The 13,837-nt window shown below is 31.1% G+C and overlaps 1 protein-coding gene across 1 annotated transcript; it reads left to right on the top strand.

The window, feature by feature from the left end:
• Positions 1-8,960: 8,960 nt before the first annotated feature.
• LOC106778196 (pectinesterase) lies at positions 8,961-13,621 on the top strand. Its single transcript, XM_014666134.2, has 2 exons — positions 8,961-10,192; positions 12,642-13,621. The coding sequence occupies exons 1-2, from the start codon at positions 9,067-9,069 to the stop codon at positions 13,331-13,333; spliced, it is 1,818 nt and encodes a 605-aa protein (XP_014521620.1). The 5' UTR covers positions 8,961-9,066; the 3' UTR covers positions 13,334-13,621.
• The last annotated feature ends 216 nt before the right edge of the window (positions 13,622-13,837 follow it).

Here is a 13,837-nt window from a genome sequence, read left to right as displayed (position 1 = left end):
TCAAACTTCTCTGAAGAATTATCTTCTTCAACAAAGAACATTCTTATCATAAATCATTTACCTCGAACTTGAGATCTAATTTCTGATTGATCCCAAAGGTAGACGAGGGGAAAAAACGAATGCAAACAACATAGCAGAACTTGGTAGGATACACACAACATGGTACGGTGCTACTGGAAGGAGTAACTAAAATGCAAGTTACAACCACCCAAACTACCTAACCTCCAAGCTAGCCAATTTAGTGTTGTATAGAAGAGTTTGTTCAATTAGTCTATGATCATTTTTATGGTATCTATGTGATATAATCAACTTTATTCAGTGAAATAATAACTTCAATTTTCATGACAAGATAAATAAAAAAATATGAAATGTTTTTTTCAATAGCTAAATTGTTGTAGATACATACATAAGTAAGCTTCTATGAATTGGTTTAAATACAAATTAGAATGTTTTTGGAAAAATATTATCCAAGATTGAAGCTGCTATGATTAGTAAAAAAATGGAAGTTACAACCAGGCTAACTGCTTAACCACCTAGCTTGTTGTCGGTAGCAAAATGGAATGATATTTGTGGGCATTCGGAGTTATTGAAACCCCATGCCAATGTATCAAATACCTTCACGTTGGATTCTTTCTTGCAAAAGAAGGTTTTTCTTTTCCTTATTCTTTTTGTTTACTTCTTCCCTTGTACCTTTTTAATAAATATTTACACAAATAACCACATTATTTACATCGATCTGAGGACCATTTTATCTTTAAGTGAATAGTCAATCTAAATCTACATTGATTTCTTCTTGCGTATGTAATTTTGTATTTATGTCTAACTGTAAAATTTGTTCTCTAATACTACTCACTATGCATTCATACTGGCAGCAAAATTAGTTACAACCCAAAAGTGAGCTTTGAAATTAAAGTCACATAAAAATCATTACTTGCAAGAGAATCACTTAGAAGTTAAAATTGCCAATTATGTTGACATATCCTAGGAAAATGAAAGATTGTCATTTAGAACTCATTAGGGTAGGGGATTGAATAATTGACATTCAATGACTATTTTCTAGTGACAACAACTCTTTTTTAGTGTACCTTTTTTTTTTATTGTTTACTTTTGGTTATCAATTTTTATAAACTGCAAAATATAAATAAACTTGACTAAATACAAAGTGACACTCAGAAACTAACTAATTTTTTTATGAACATGGTCAACAATAAAAAAATTATAAAAATATATTATTAAGGATAGGACTATCACGAGAAAGTAAGATAAATGGCTTTATTATTTTAAAAAGTTAAAAAAATGATTTTGTTGTTTCGACCAGTCATTCAAAAAACTCTACACGTAAGATAGTTTGGGGAGGGAGACAGTATATTTAAGAGTTTGAATTTGCTGTTTACAGCAAAAGCTCTTATTCAATAACTGGATCTAGAGGTAAAAGTTTGTAAAACTCCCTCAAAATTGGGTGGTCTAGAAATGGTAAAAAAAAAAGAAAAGAAGTTATCTTAGGCTTAATGATAGCTATAAAGCATTGCTCATGTTACCCATAGCAGAACCTCATGATTAATTACCTCACTAATGAAGCAATCAAAACCAGAAATAAAGTAGCTAATAAATACTGATGAAGAAGGACATGGTATGGAAACAAAACAATGAGATAGTGAAAGTAATCAACAACACCAAATTAAAGCGACACTTTGTAGCTGCTCTCCTATTTTATTTTACTTTCACAATGTCATCTCTTTCAAATTCCATTTTCTTCTAATTTTAGGACAAAAGGAGACACATCAAATCAAAACCGCAAATCACGGTTTAATCTGTTCAATTTTCAAGTTTTCTCCACCCAATTAAACCAAAATCATTTATTCTAAATAAATAATCGAATAACGATTGAAAGTTTTACGTCGACTAGATATAAAGTCAATTCATAAGATATAAACTTTACTCTACAAACCGATTTTGTAAGGTTGAATGAAATTTAAAATCCACTTTTAACATAATATCAGAACTATTAGATCATCTTTTAATGTCTAATTTAACGTTCAAGATGTGATTTTGTGGAATTAAGTTAGATTTAAAGTAAACTTCTAACAATATATATATATATCGTAAAGTAAAAGACACAGATAATGCCGAAATTAGCGTAACTGTTAGCATGGGAATGCATAGTGGGAGCTAATGGTAAACGCAAGAAGTGTCACATTCCTTGCTTGGTTCTTAATTATTGGTGACCAATATAAAACTTTGGTGCTATATTATTAAATCCCTTCTTAGTTGGCTGATAGAAAATATATATATATCTTAATTTGTATAATTTTTTTTATGGCAGCATTGTGTTCTGTTGTGAATAAAGAATGCATTGGGCTAATTTAATTATATGCAGATAGAAAAACCTCCACGTGTTGTGTCTGCATAAACTCTGTAATCTGTGCAGAGTCTGTTCTGGAATCATTCTATTGTATATTTTGTGTATTTTTTTATCTGGACCAAATAGATCCGTTACATTCATAATGTGTTCTTGATGCTTTTTAAACTCTATTCTTTGTTCTTTTTTAAGGTATGTAACGTATACTTTCAATTTCTTTAATACTGTAAACTGTATACCTGATGAGTTAATATATATCAGTTAGATTAGATATTCACATATTGTTTATATGTTTTATTTTCATTGGGTAAGCAAATTTGTGGTACTTTTGTGACAGAATACACATAACCAAACTTCTTACATTCACATATTACAAGATAAATGTAGAGTTAAAAAATAGAGGTTTGAAACACGTGGTCGTCGGTGCAATAGAAAAAGAAAAAGTGAATGCGCATGGTTAATACGATGCGGAAGAACTGAATATTCAAAATGTTGCGTCAAAGACAAAAGTCTCGTTCAAGAACATGGCGTTAAACAATCGCAATGTGTTTGTTCATTTCAAAAAAGTTTGATTTCTCAAAAACACACGCAAAAACATAATTCATAGATGATGCCAAGGCTAATTAATCACCAAAAATCTGTTTTATTTTTTGCTTCAGGCTTCAAAGAAAACTCACCACTCACACAAATCTTGCATTACCAAAGTAAAAGTTAAGGAAAATTGATTAAAAGGGACCAATTACCTAATCAATTAAAATATTCTTTAATAGTACTATATAAAATATACCGATCGAAGTTAATGATCATTTATAGATAGTTAGCCAGTATTAATGAAATTGTCTTACAAATATACGATATTAATAATTGATTATTAAATTTAATTGTCTAAAAATACATCACATTAATCAATAACTTGATTATCACAAACTTTATAAATATAAAAATAATATTTAGATAAAGAAACGTTGAACTATTATAATAATAAAATAGAAACTTATTTATGAAGGATACACTTGAACGTGGAATGTCTTCATAAACTTATTTATGAAACATATTATATGTAATTTAAGGATCAAAATGTTTTCAGAAAATAAAAAAAGAACATATAAAAAAAGACTATCGACCCTTAAACCATTTCGACCAAAACAAATATATTATTAATTAATTAACAACTAAATAACGAAGTTATATATATATATATATATATATAAAAGGTTTAATACCTATTTTGGTCCCTTTTTTGGGAGGGTTTGTTCAAAGTGGTCCCTCCTTTTTTTCAAAAGTTCACTTAAGTCCTACCTTTTGCAAAAACGGTTCAAAGTGGTCCTTTTTGCTAACAACGTTAACTTTCTTAACGGCACAGCTGCCAGGTGGCTAATATCTGCTGAGGTGTAACGTTTTGGCTGTGCTGACACTATTGTGTGTTTTAAAAAAAATAATTAATTGTGACGTGGAATTTAATAAAATTAGGTTTAAATTAAAAATTGAATTTGGGGTTAATTGGGGGGTAATTAAATAAAAGTCCCATTAAGAACCTTAATTGTTTCTAGAAATCTAAAATGGAGAAAAATCCTCAATCTGAATCCTAAGAACCCTAAAGTGAAACTAGAACCAGAAACCCTAAATTGGGGAAGAAAACCCTCAATCTGTTTTCGCCCCTCTGTTGTTCGAATCATGAAACTGTCATTGTTTCATCTCATTCAGTCTACGTATTTGTTTTTTGTTGTGTTTGCAAAGATTGGAACACTNCTTCTTTAAAAGCATGGTCACAGATTAGATCAATGCAAGAGGTTGAGACATCTTTCCAGGAAAGAAGAATTAGAGCCCTCAATAGACATGTCAACTCAAATGAAGGTCCAAAAGAAAAAAAGAATGAGGGAAGAAAAGAAAAAAGAGACAAATCCGAGTGAATCACATGCACAACATCCTCAACCTCAAACTTGTTCTAAACATGCACCTACAGTTCGAGAAATAATTGAAGAATGCCCTGGACCCGAAGGGGCAGAATCCAGTGATGGCAAGCCACCTGAAACGTCAATCTAGGGATTTTTATTTCCTGCAGTGGCACTGTCAATAGACCCTAAAATCCCAGACCAAGCTTTCCGAAAAGACACAACAACCCCAATAGCACTGGGAATTGGTCAGATATGCCTNGTGACCTGCTTTCGCAAATTGCAAATGGTCTAGGGCTTATTGACTTTCTCAGTTTTCGTTGTGTTTGCAAAGATTGGAACACTGCTTCTTTAAAAGTGTCACCGTATGATAAATCTGTTCTGTGTGATCCATGGTTTCTAATGTATGGAGGAGAAGGTTCTAAGTGTTCTCTGCTAAGCCATCAGAACAATTGGGATAAAGATGACAGGGAAAGTCTTTGTTAAACCTAATTTTAATTAACCCCAATTAACCCCAAATTCAATTTTTAATTTAAACCTAATTTTATTAAATTCCACGTCACAATTAATTATTTTTTTTAAAACACACAACAGTGCCAGCACAGCCAAAACGTTACACCTCAGCAGATATTAGCCACCTGACAGTTGTACCGTTAAGAGAGTTAACGCCGTTAGCAAAAAGAACCACTTTGAACCGTTTTTGCAAAAGGTAGGACTTAAGTAAACTTTTGAAAAAAGGAGAGACCACTTTGAACAAACTTTCCCAAAAGAAGGAGCAAAATAGGTATTAAACCTATGTATAAAATATAACACATAGTCGTTGTGTATTTATTTCCTTTCGTCGTAATAATTATAACGAGCAATGGTAATAAATAATGTATATATTAAAAAAATAAACCCAATGAGAATAAATAAGTAATATTTTTTTTATCGAACAATATTAGTTTATTAGTGTTTTTAATGAAAAATAAGTTGAATCTATAAGTTTTTCGTTTTTCATTTCAAACTCACTAAGTCGAATTTTTAAATGTTAATAAAGAAGTTGAACTCATAGCTTCTTTCATTTTTTTTTTCAAACTCATTAAACCAGATTTATATCTTTTAAATGTTAATAGAAAAATCAAACTCATAATCTCTTTTAATTATTTTTTTTTTCAAATTTTACCACTAGCTGCTTTATAACTCCTGTCAAATCATTATAATAAGTCAGTTTTGTTTAAATGGCAAACCATTTGCATCGATGATGGAAAATAAAAGAATTATTATGTGTATAACATTTTTTAATTAATATTAACTATTTTCATTTTTTTACTACAATATTGGTTGCATTCAGCTTGCAAAAGAATATTATAATATACTCTGAGAAAAAGAAAACAAAATGGCACTAATGGTAGCCACTTGAAGGGTGTGGTTGATCATGTTCCACAATAGGATTAATATAAGATTAGAGATTAATTAATTAAGCCTAAACAGTCATTATTTGTCCATATATTCAATTAACTGCTTAAATGATTAAGTTCACTCTACTTACGGAAACAGTATGAAAGAGTGCAGATATCTGTTACTAATAAATTCATCTTATTATATAAATAATAACAGATAAGATTTTCATACTCCACCACGTGATCCTTCATTAAACAACCATCTCCTTAATTCAACAACTCATTTTCCTACTGCACATCAACGTGCTTCGTACCTTCTTAATCACACTCCTAAATTAAATTAAGGTTTAAACCATTTAGTTGTCTCTATTTTTTGGAAGGTTTTCTCATTTTGATCCCGTCTTATTAGAATCCTCAATTGAGTCTCTATAAGTGCTAATTTCAATCAATTAAGCCACTGCCGTTAAATTTAGTTAACGGGTTAACTTTTTTGCACAGCTGGAAGATGACCTATTAATTTCTGTAAACGTTACCTATTTAGAGTTGAAAGGTGGCATGAATTAGAGTTGAAATTGATTGAAATTAGCACTTATGGGACTCAATTCATGCCACGTTTCAACTTTAAATAGATCACGTTTATAGAAATTAACAGGTCATCCTCCCACAGCTGTCCAAAAAAGTTAATCTCGTTAACTAAATTTAATGGCACGGGCTTAATTGATTGAAATTAGCACTTATAGGGACTTAATTAGAGATTCTAATAAGACGAGATCAAAATGGAAAAACCTTTCAAAAATAGGAACAATTAAATGGTTTAAACCTTAAATTAACAAATCCTGCTCCACTAATATAATATAATATNATATATATATATATATATATATATATATATATATATATATATATATATATATATATATATATATTATTGTGGTTGAAAGTTGATAAGACTAATTTATAATATATAAATTAATATAAATTTTATAGTATAAATCAATTTTGTAGCATTAAATTATATTTATATATATATATATATATATATATTTTAATGATTTTAAGAATGAAAGAAATAGTTCTACATGAATCTTATAATATATGTAGTTTAGTTTGTTTGTTTTTTTAATAGTAACATTAGAATATATTAATCATCTCGAGATCAGCTTTAGCATTTTGATAAAACTACTACACGAGCAACTCAAACATTTGCAAAACAGTTTTCACCTGCACCAGTTTCCTACTCAAAAAGGAATACTGAAATCGACTCTTGGTTGGTGAAGGAAGAGGAAGTACAAAATTTTCATTATATATGGTTGGGTTGTCAGCCATCATACTGATCTCTTCCATCAACACTTTCGTTAATAGTGTTTTAAAATGATAATGACATAATATAAATAAAAATAAAGTTAATATTTATTTGATTATATATTTTCTTCATTAAATTCATAGTGATATTATCCAACCTATACATTATTAAACCTATTATATATATGATTGTTGATAATTAAAATAAATGTATGTTTTTTTGACATATTTTGGTGAATGATGTTTGTACTTCATATATTAATATATTTTGAGTATTTTTAATAATATTTGATAAGAGTATTTTTTTTAAATATATATATATATATATATATATATATTATATAACTTAAAATTAATACATACACAAATTAAAAACTAGAATTTTGAAAATTCATATATAAAAAATAATTTATGCATAAACTAATTTTAACTTTTAAAAGAAGCTTGTTATTATTTCCTTTTCTTTTAACTTTCACTTTTACTTATAATTTATACTCACCCCAATGCAACTTTTAGAAACTTCTAAATACAGAAGTCTGTACTTTTGCTTACACCTGCAACAGATTTATATATGTTAGATGATGAATTGTGAATGTTTTTTTACTAAAACATTGCTAATAAAATTATCTAAAATAAATATTAGTAATTATATATGTATATATATATATATATATATATATATATATATATATATATATATATATATATATATATATATATATATATATATATATATATATATATATATATATATATATATATACATATATATATATTATAACTAGCTTATTAATATTGTGGTGCAACCTAAACCTAGGGTTTGAAAATCAAAGATGATGACGTAGGTGCGTTACGTTGAATGGTTAAGTTTTGATTGGAACCAATTCAATTTCATTGTAAAATTAGGCTCTTGCTTTCCGTTGGAAAGTGCTTTTCCAAATATCCTTATACCATATTCAGACCTAAGCTTTCCGAACGACAAACACGTCCTTAGACCGATTCCCACAATATTAAGGTAAAAGACAAATATAAAAAAAAAAAAAACAGTGAATTTATTTAATGTGACAGTCAAGTTTATACATTCATTTTTTTTTATCAGTAAATGAGTTTAGTTTGAAAATTAAGAAGAGAGTGGATTTTTTTGGATAAATTTCTTTTTGAATGGGTATATTTGAGAGAAAAAAAATTACACTTTAATCACAGATATAATTAAAATGAAATATGTAAAACATGGATTGAATTTCTCATTAATTGAAAATTAGGATTCTATAATGTTGGATTATTCTCAGGGTCTTACGGAACTATCTTTGCCAACTATATATATATATATATATATATATATATATATATATATATATATATATATATATATATATATATATATATATATATATCACAAAAATTTAGTTTATATATTACTTCACTAAATTTTGGTTTGATGAATTTTGGATATGGTTACCTTAAATAGTGATGGGACATTATGAATTAAATATAAAATAAAGGATGTATCCATAGGCTACAAATTGTATTATAAAAATTGAAAGTACACAAAATAGTTATATTGTTTGGATTATTCACGATTAAGAAAGCAAACTTATTCGAAAACGTGCTGATAGACTAATTTAATACGAACTGTCGTCAATTATAATATCAAAAAGATGCAAAGGAAAAAATAAAGACAAAAAAATGAAAAAAAAAAGAAGCAATATATTGTTAATGACAATTATTATTTGGATTAACTAAACAGAAAAAAGTGAAAAGAGGCAGATTAAGTATTGCAACTTGTGTTGCTTTAAAAAGCTTTACAGATAAACAGAATAAAATAATTATATAAAAAATTACACAAGAATAATAACCTCTCAAATAGGCATAATGATGCAAATGTAATAAAATTAAGACCATTATTCTATTAACTTTATTTTTACCATTAATTAAAAAAACATAGTTTATGTTCAAATTAAATTAATGTGTTTTTTTATATCCAAAAATGGGATGGTAAATGTTAATTACTAATAAAATTTCAATTAAAAAAATCTAAATAGTAACTCTAATCAAACATTATAAGTAATCGTTCTTCCCGTGTCTATGGGCACCTTCTTCATCTCTCTCTTTCTTGCTGTCAGACTAAGCCATGACTAACCCAAAACTTCCCTACACCGGAATCTCAGATTCCGGCAACGACACTTCTCTCTCTAAAAAATCTTTCTACAAGAAGAAGCTTTTCCTCACTCTTTTCGCCACCCTCCTGGTGGCAGCCTCCGTAGCTGCCATAGTCGCCGGAGTGAAAAACAAAAATCAAAAGTCCGACAGCAGCGGCAGCACCCCTCTGTCCCTTTCCCACCAGTCCCACGCGATTCTTAAGAGCGCGTGTAGTTCTACATTCTACCAAGAACTCTGCTTCTCTGCTGTGGCTTCAGAACCCAACGTCACTCACAAAGTAACCTCTCACCGTGACGTCATTAAACTCTCCCTCGACATCACCACGCGCGCCGTGGAGCACAACTACTTCACCGTGAAGAAGCTCACCACCAAACACGGCCTAACGAAGCGCGAGAAAACCGCGCTCCACGATTGTCTCGAAACCATTGACGAGACCCTCGACGAGCTGAAAGAGGCTAAGCGCGATCTTGAGCTCTACCCCAACAAGAAAACACTGTACCAGCACGCCGACGATCTGAAAACCTTAATCAGCGCCGCCATCACCAACCAGGTCACGTGCCTCGACGGCTTCTCGCACGAGGACGCCGATAAGCGCATCCGGAAGGCTCTGGAAAAAGGCCAGGTGCACGTGGAACACATGTGCAGCAACGCACTGGCCATGACCAAGAACATGACCGACACCGACATTGCCAACTTCGAACAGAGCACGAAGCTCCCAGACAGCAACGTTGGCCAAAACAGAAAGCTCTTGGCCGAGGAGAGCAATGCCGGAGGTGATCATGGTGTTGTCTGGCCGGAATGGATTTCTGCTACCGACAGGAGGCTGCTTCAGTCAACGGCAGTGAACGCCGATGTGGTGGTGGCTGCGGACGGCAGTGGAGACTTTAAGACGGTGTCGGAGGCGGTGGACGCTGCTCCGTTGAAGAGTAGTAAAAGATTTGTTATAAGGATAAAGGCTGGAGTTTACAGAGAAAATGTAGAAGTTCCAAAGAAGAAGACCAACATCATGTTCTTGGGTGATGGAAGAACCACCACCATCATCACCGCCAGCAGAAACGTCGTCGACGGTAGCACCACCTTCCACTCCGCCACCGTCGGTGAGTTTTCTATCCTTCATTCATTAGCATTTTCATTTTTCTAACCATATTAAACGAACAATCCCACAAGTCCATAACATTTAACACCATTACTGTAACTATGAGAACTACAAATAAATCTCTAACAGTGAATCTAAAAATTCTACTTTCTTACTTCTTTCTTGAAAATCTAAGTATTCAATATATAAGATTGGTATAACAATAATGTCAGGACCCTACCATTTGTAAAAAGATCGTAAAATCTCTTTCATTTCATCCTTGGCGTGTTTGTTTAACTCATTATGTTATGTTAGTATATTTATGCAGTCTAAAAAATGCTGTGCACGTGTTGTTTTCAGAAAATGTTTTTTCATTGATTTTGAAGGTTTACGACATTTTTGTTTTAATGTGAGATTGAAAGAACGCCGAAGTTTCTGACTAGTGACAACTAATACATAAGTTTTCTACATTTTACGTGCATCTGTCAGAAAATTAATTGGTGAAATTAAAATGTTGTTAATCTCTTTTTCTGGAGAGAGTGCGTTGTTAGTGACATGATTGGTGTAGAATATGGTTAGACCAACGACGACAACATAAATAAACAATGTTAACTCCTATGATTTCGGGATATTAAGGTCCCAAAAAGGAGACAGCAAGAACAATAATTCCGGGTCGATCCTAACTTTTCACCATAACAATGATTTACAAACCTATTGCTTCAAATTCAACAATCATTTTCAATAAATATGGTCAGCACCCACATGAGTTGGTCTCCATTCTCAGCATGGAAACTGTTCTTTTTGTTGTTTTCTGCCATTCTATGTTTTTATTTAATTCTCATGTCTGTTTCAAAATCATTTTAAATGCATCTTTCTTCTTCGCCTTGTCAATTCTCAAGGTTTCTGTGTGCTGTCGTACACCGGAAAATATGATTGAAAATTAGAAAATTACGTAAATGTTGTGTTTATAGATTTTTAGTTTTGTATTCTCAAATATATTACATAATTCAAAACAAATATTTTTCTTGACGATATTCAATTCACCAATCTATGTGTTGTCCCACTTTCACTATGGATTTCCAGACTGAAAGAGACACTATATTCTTTCTACATTTTGCTTTCTAAGAGGATAAAGTTTTTTTTTTATATAAAAAAAGGTTTAAACTTTTTCTTTTTATAAAAGTTAAACATGTTTTTCAAAAGTTATCCATGTTTGGTGCTTTTCTCTATGACATGTTTCAAGAAAAAAAAATGAAGTAAACTTTTCTATAAATTAAAATTAACTTATAAATGAGAGTTAATTTTTTTTTTAAAAAAAAACTTATCTAAAAAAAATGTTTCAACATTTATACAAGAAACCATTTTAGTTTGTATAAAAAATTCTTTTGAATTTTCATTTTTTTATTTTTTATAAGTCATCATAAGAGGAAAAGTATCTTAGCTTGTATGGGAAAGGATTGGAATACAGCTAGAAAAAAAATTATTTATGTTTTTTTTTTTATCAGCAAATTTATTGAACTTTGGCTTTATATATGGCATTGTAGTTGTCCTGTCTTTCTCGGCATTTCCCTTTTCCACTTTATAGCCTGAATTTGATGCCACCAACATTCACGCCTGATGCTGTTCTCTAATTAATTTAGAGATTAATTTTAATAATATGCTATCAACTTTTTTTTGGTATATTTATTATAGGATCAAAATTTTAGCTCTAATTGAAAACAATGCTTTTTACTAATATAATATATAACTTCTTGTTGCACAATCTAAGCACCCGTTTGCTTTTCCTTAACATGTTCAGCTAACCTGTCATTATCCTTTGATCTATATTCGTTTAATTGTTAGTAAAATCCAACTTGCACATGTCGCATCTTACTTTGTATTATGCCTCATCTTAGCTTAATTTAATAATATTTCCCTAAGTCTATCATATATATGTCGTACCTATAAGCTGTAATTTGTACCCACATGCCCCCAAGAGAAGCATACAATTCAAGTCTCACTTTTGTACTAAGTTACCACTAGATATGTCTTTCATTTAATATACAAAAACATAGTACAGTAGGTGTAACAAATAACAAATATAAGATAGACTTTAACCAGATTCTGATACCATTAATTTTAAGTTTAATTCAATCCGCACTTATATATTTTAAATTGATCTTATCTTTAATTGATGTGGGACTTCCAACACTTATACTATTAGTTCAAGTTTTAGTGTTATGTCTCTTAAGTGAACCTTTTTCGTCAATAAACCCACCAGGTTTCACACCTCAAATTCACCAATAAAGAGGAGAAACTATAAACTATAACATACTGTGATTATGATAGATCAAGGAATTCAAATGAAGTTGATTATTGAGGTTTGAAAATATATAAATAAAGGTGAATACACAGCTCACACGCAAGCCTAGGGTCTAGAAAGTAAGAAATGGTTCATTTTGAAGTAAGTTTTGTTTGTTTTGGTGTTGCAGCTGTAGTGGGTGAAAAATTCCTAGCTAGGGACATAACATTCCAAAACACAGCAGGACCTTCAAAGCATCAAGCAGTGGCTCTAAGAGTAGGAGGGGACCTATCAGCATTTTACAACTGTGACATCTTAGCATACCAAGACACTCTCTATGTCCACAACAACCGTCAATTCTTTGTGAAGTGTCTGGTTGCAGGGACAGTTGATTTCATCTTTGGTAACTCTGCAGTGGTGTTTCAAGACTGTGACATTCATGCCAGGCGTCCGGACTCGGGTCAGAAGAACATGGTGACGGCCCAAGGAAGGGTAGACCCTAACCAAAACACTGGCATTGTGATCCAGAAGAGTAGGATTGGTGCAACTTCGGATTTGGAGTCTGTGAAGAAGAGTTTCAAGACGTATCTTGGGAGACCATGGAAGGAGTATTCAAGAACTGTGATAATGCAGAGCAGTATCAGTGATGTGATTGATCCTGTTGGGTGGCATGAGTGGAGTGGCAACTTTGCATTGAGCACTTTGGTCTATAGGGAATATCAGAACACTGGGCCTGGTGCTGGAACCTCTAATAGGGTATCTTGGAAAGGGTTTAAAGTGATAACTGATGCTGCTGAAGCCCGGGCTTTTACCCCTGGAAGCTTCATTGGAGGGTCTAGCTGGTTGGACTCTACGGGCTTTCCTTTCTCTCTTGGCTTGTAAATTTGGCTGAGTTTGTGATTGTTACATGTTGTTGTTATGACCCCAAGATTTCAGACAAAACAAGAGGGGAAATAGAGTGATTGATGCAGAGGCGTTTTTTTTTTTTTTTTTTTTTCTCTTTTTAGAAAAATGTCTTTGTATTGGTTGGGTTTTGGAACGCAGCATGTTCCTCAACCTTAGGCTATTTATTGTGATATCACCCACTGGCTAAATAATGGTGAAAATAAGTGTATGTTAAGATCTTGCATGATTCAAACATTGATTTACTTGAAAATGTTTAAGCCTTAATGTTTTCTTTTATTCCGTCTGCTTCAATACGGTTTACATAGTTTTATCTAATCTCATTCACTAATCCATGAACATTAAAAGAATGAAATTAATCCAGACAATTGTTGATGGCTTAAATAGACCAGTTCGTTGAATTTAGAAAAAAAAATTGTAAATTTATAATTAATTTTTTCTTTAATTTATTTTCTAATATTAAAACTAAAACCAATTATATGT

The sequence above is a fragment of the Vigna radiata genome, unplaced genomic scaffold (genome assembly GCF_000741045.1).
Source record: "Vigna radiata var. radiata cultivar VC1973A unplaced genomic scaffold, Vradiata_ver6 scaffold_215, whole genome shotgun sequence".
Lineage (NCBI taxonomy): Eukaryota > Viridiplantae > Streptophyta > Magnoliopsida > Fabales > Fabaceae > Vigna > Vigna radiata.
The sequence above is the reverse complement of the archived record's forward strand: the minus strand, read 5'-3'. Positions and strand labels throughout refer to the sequence as shown.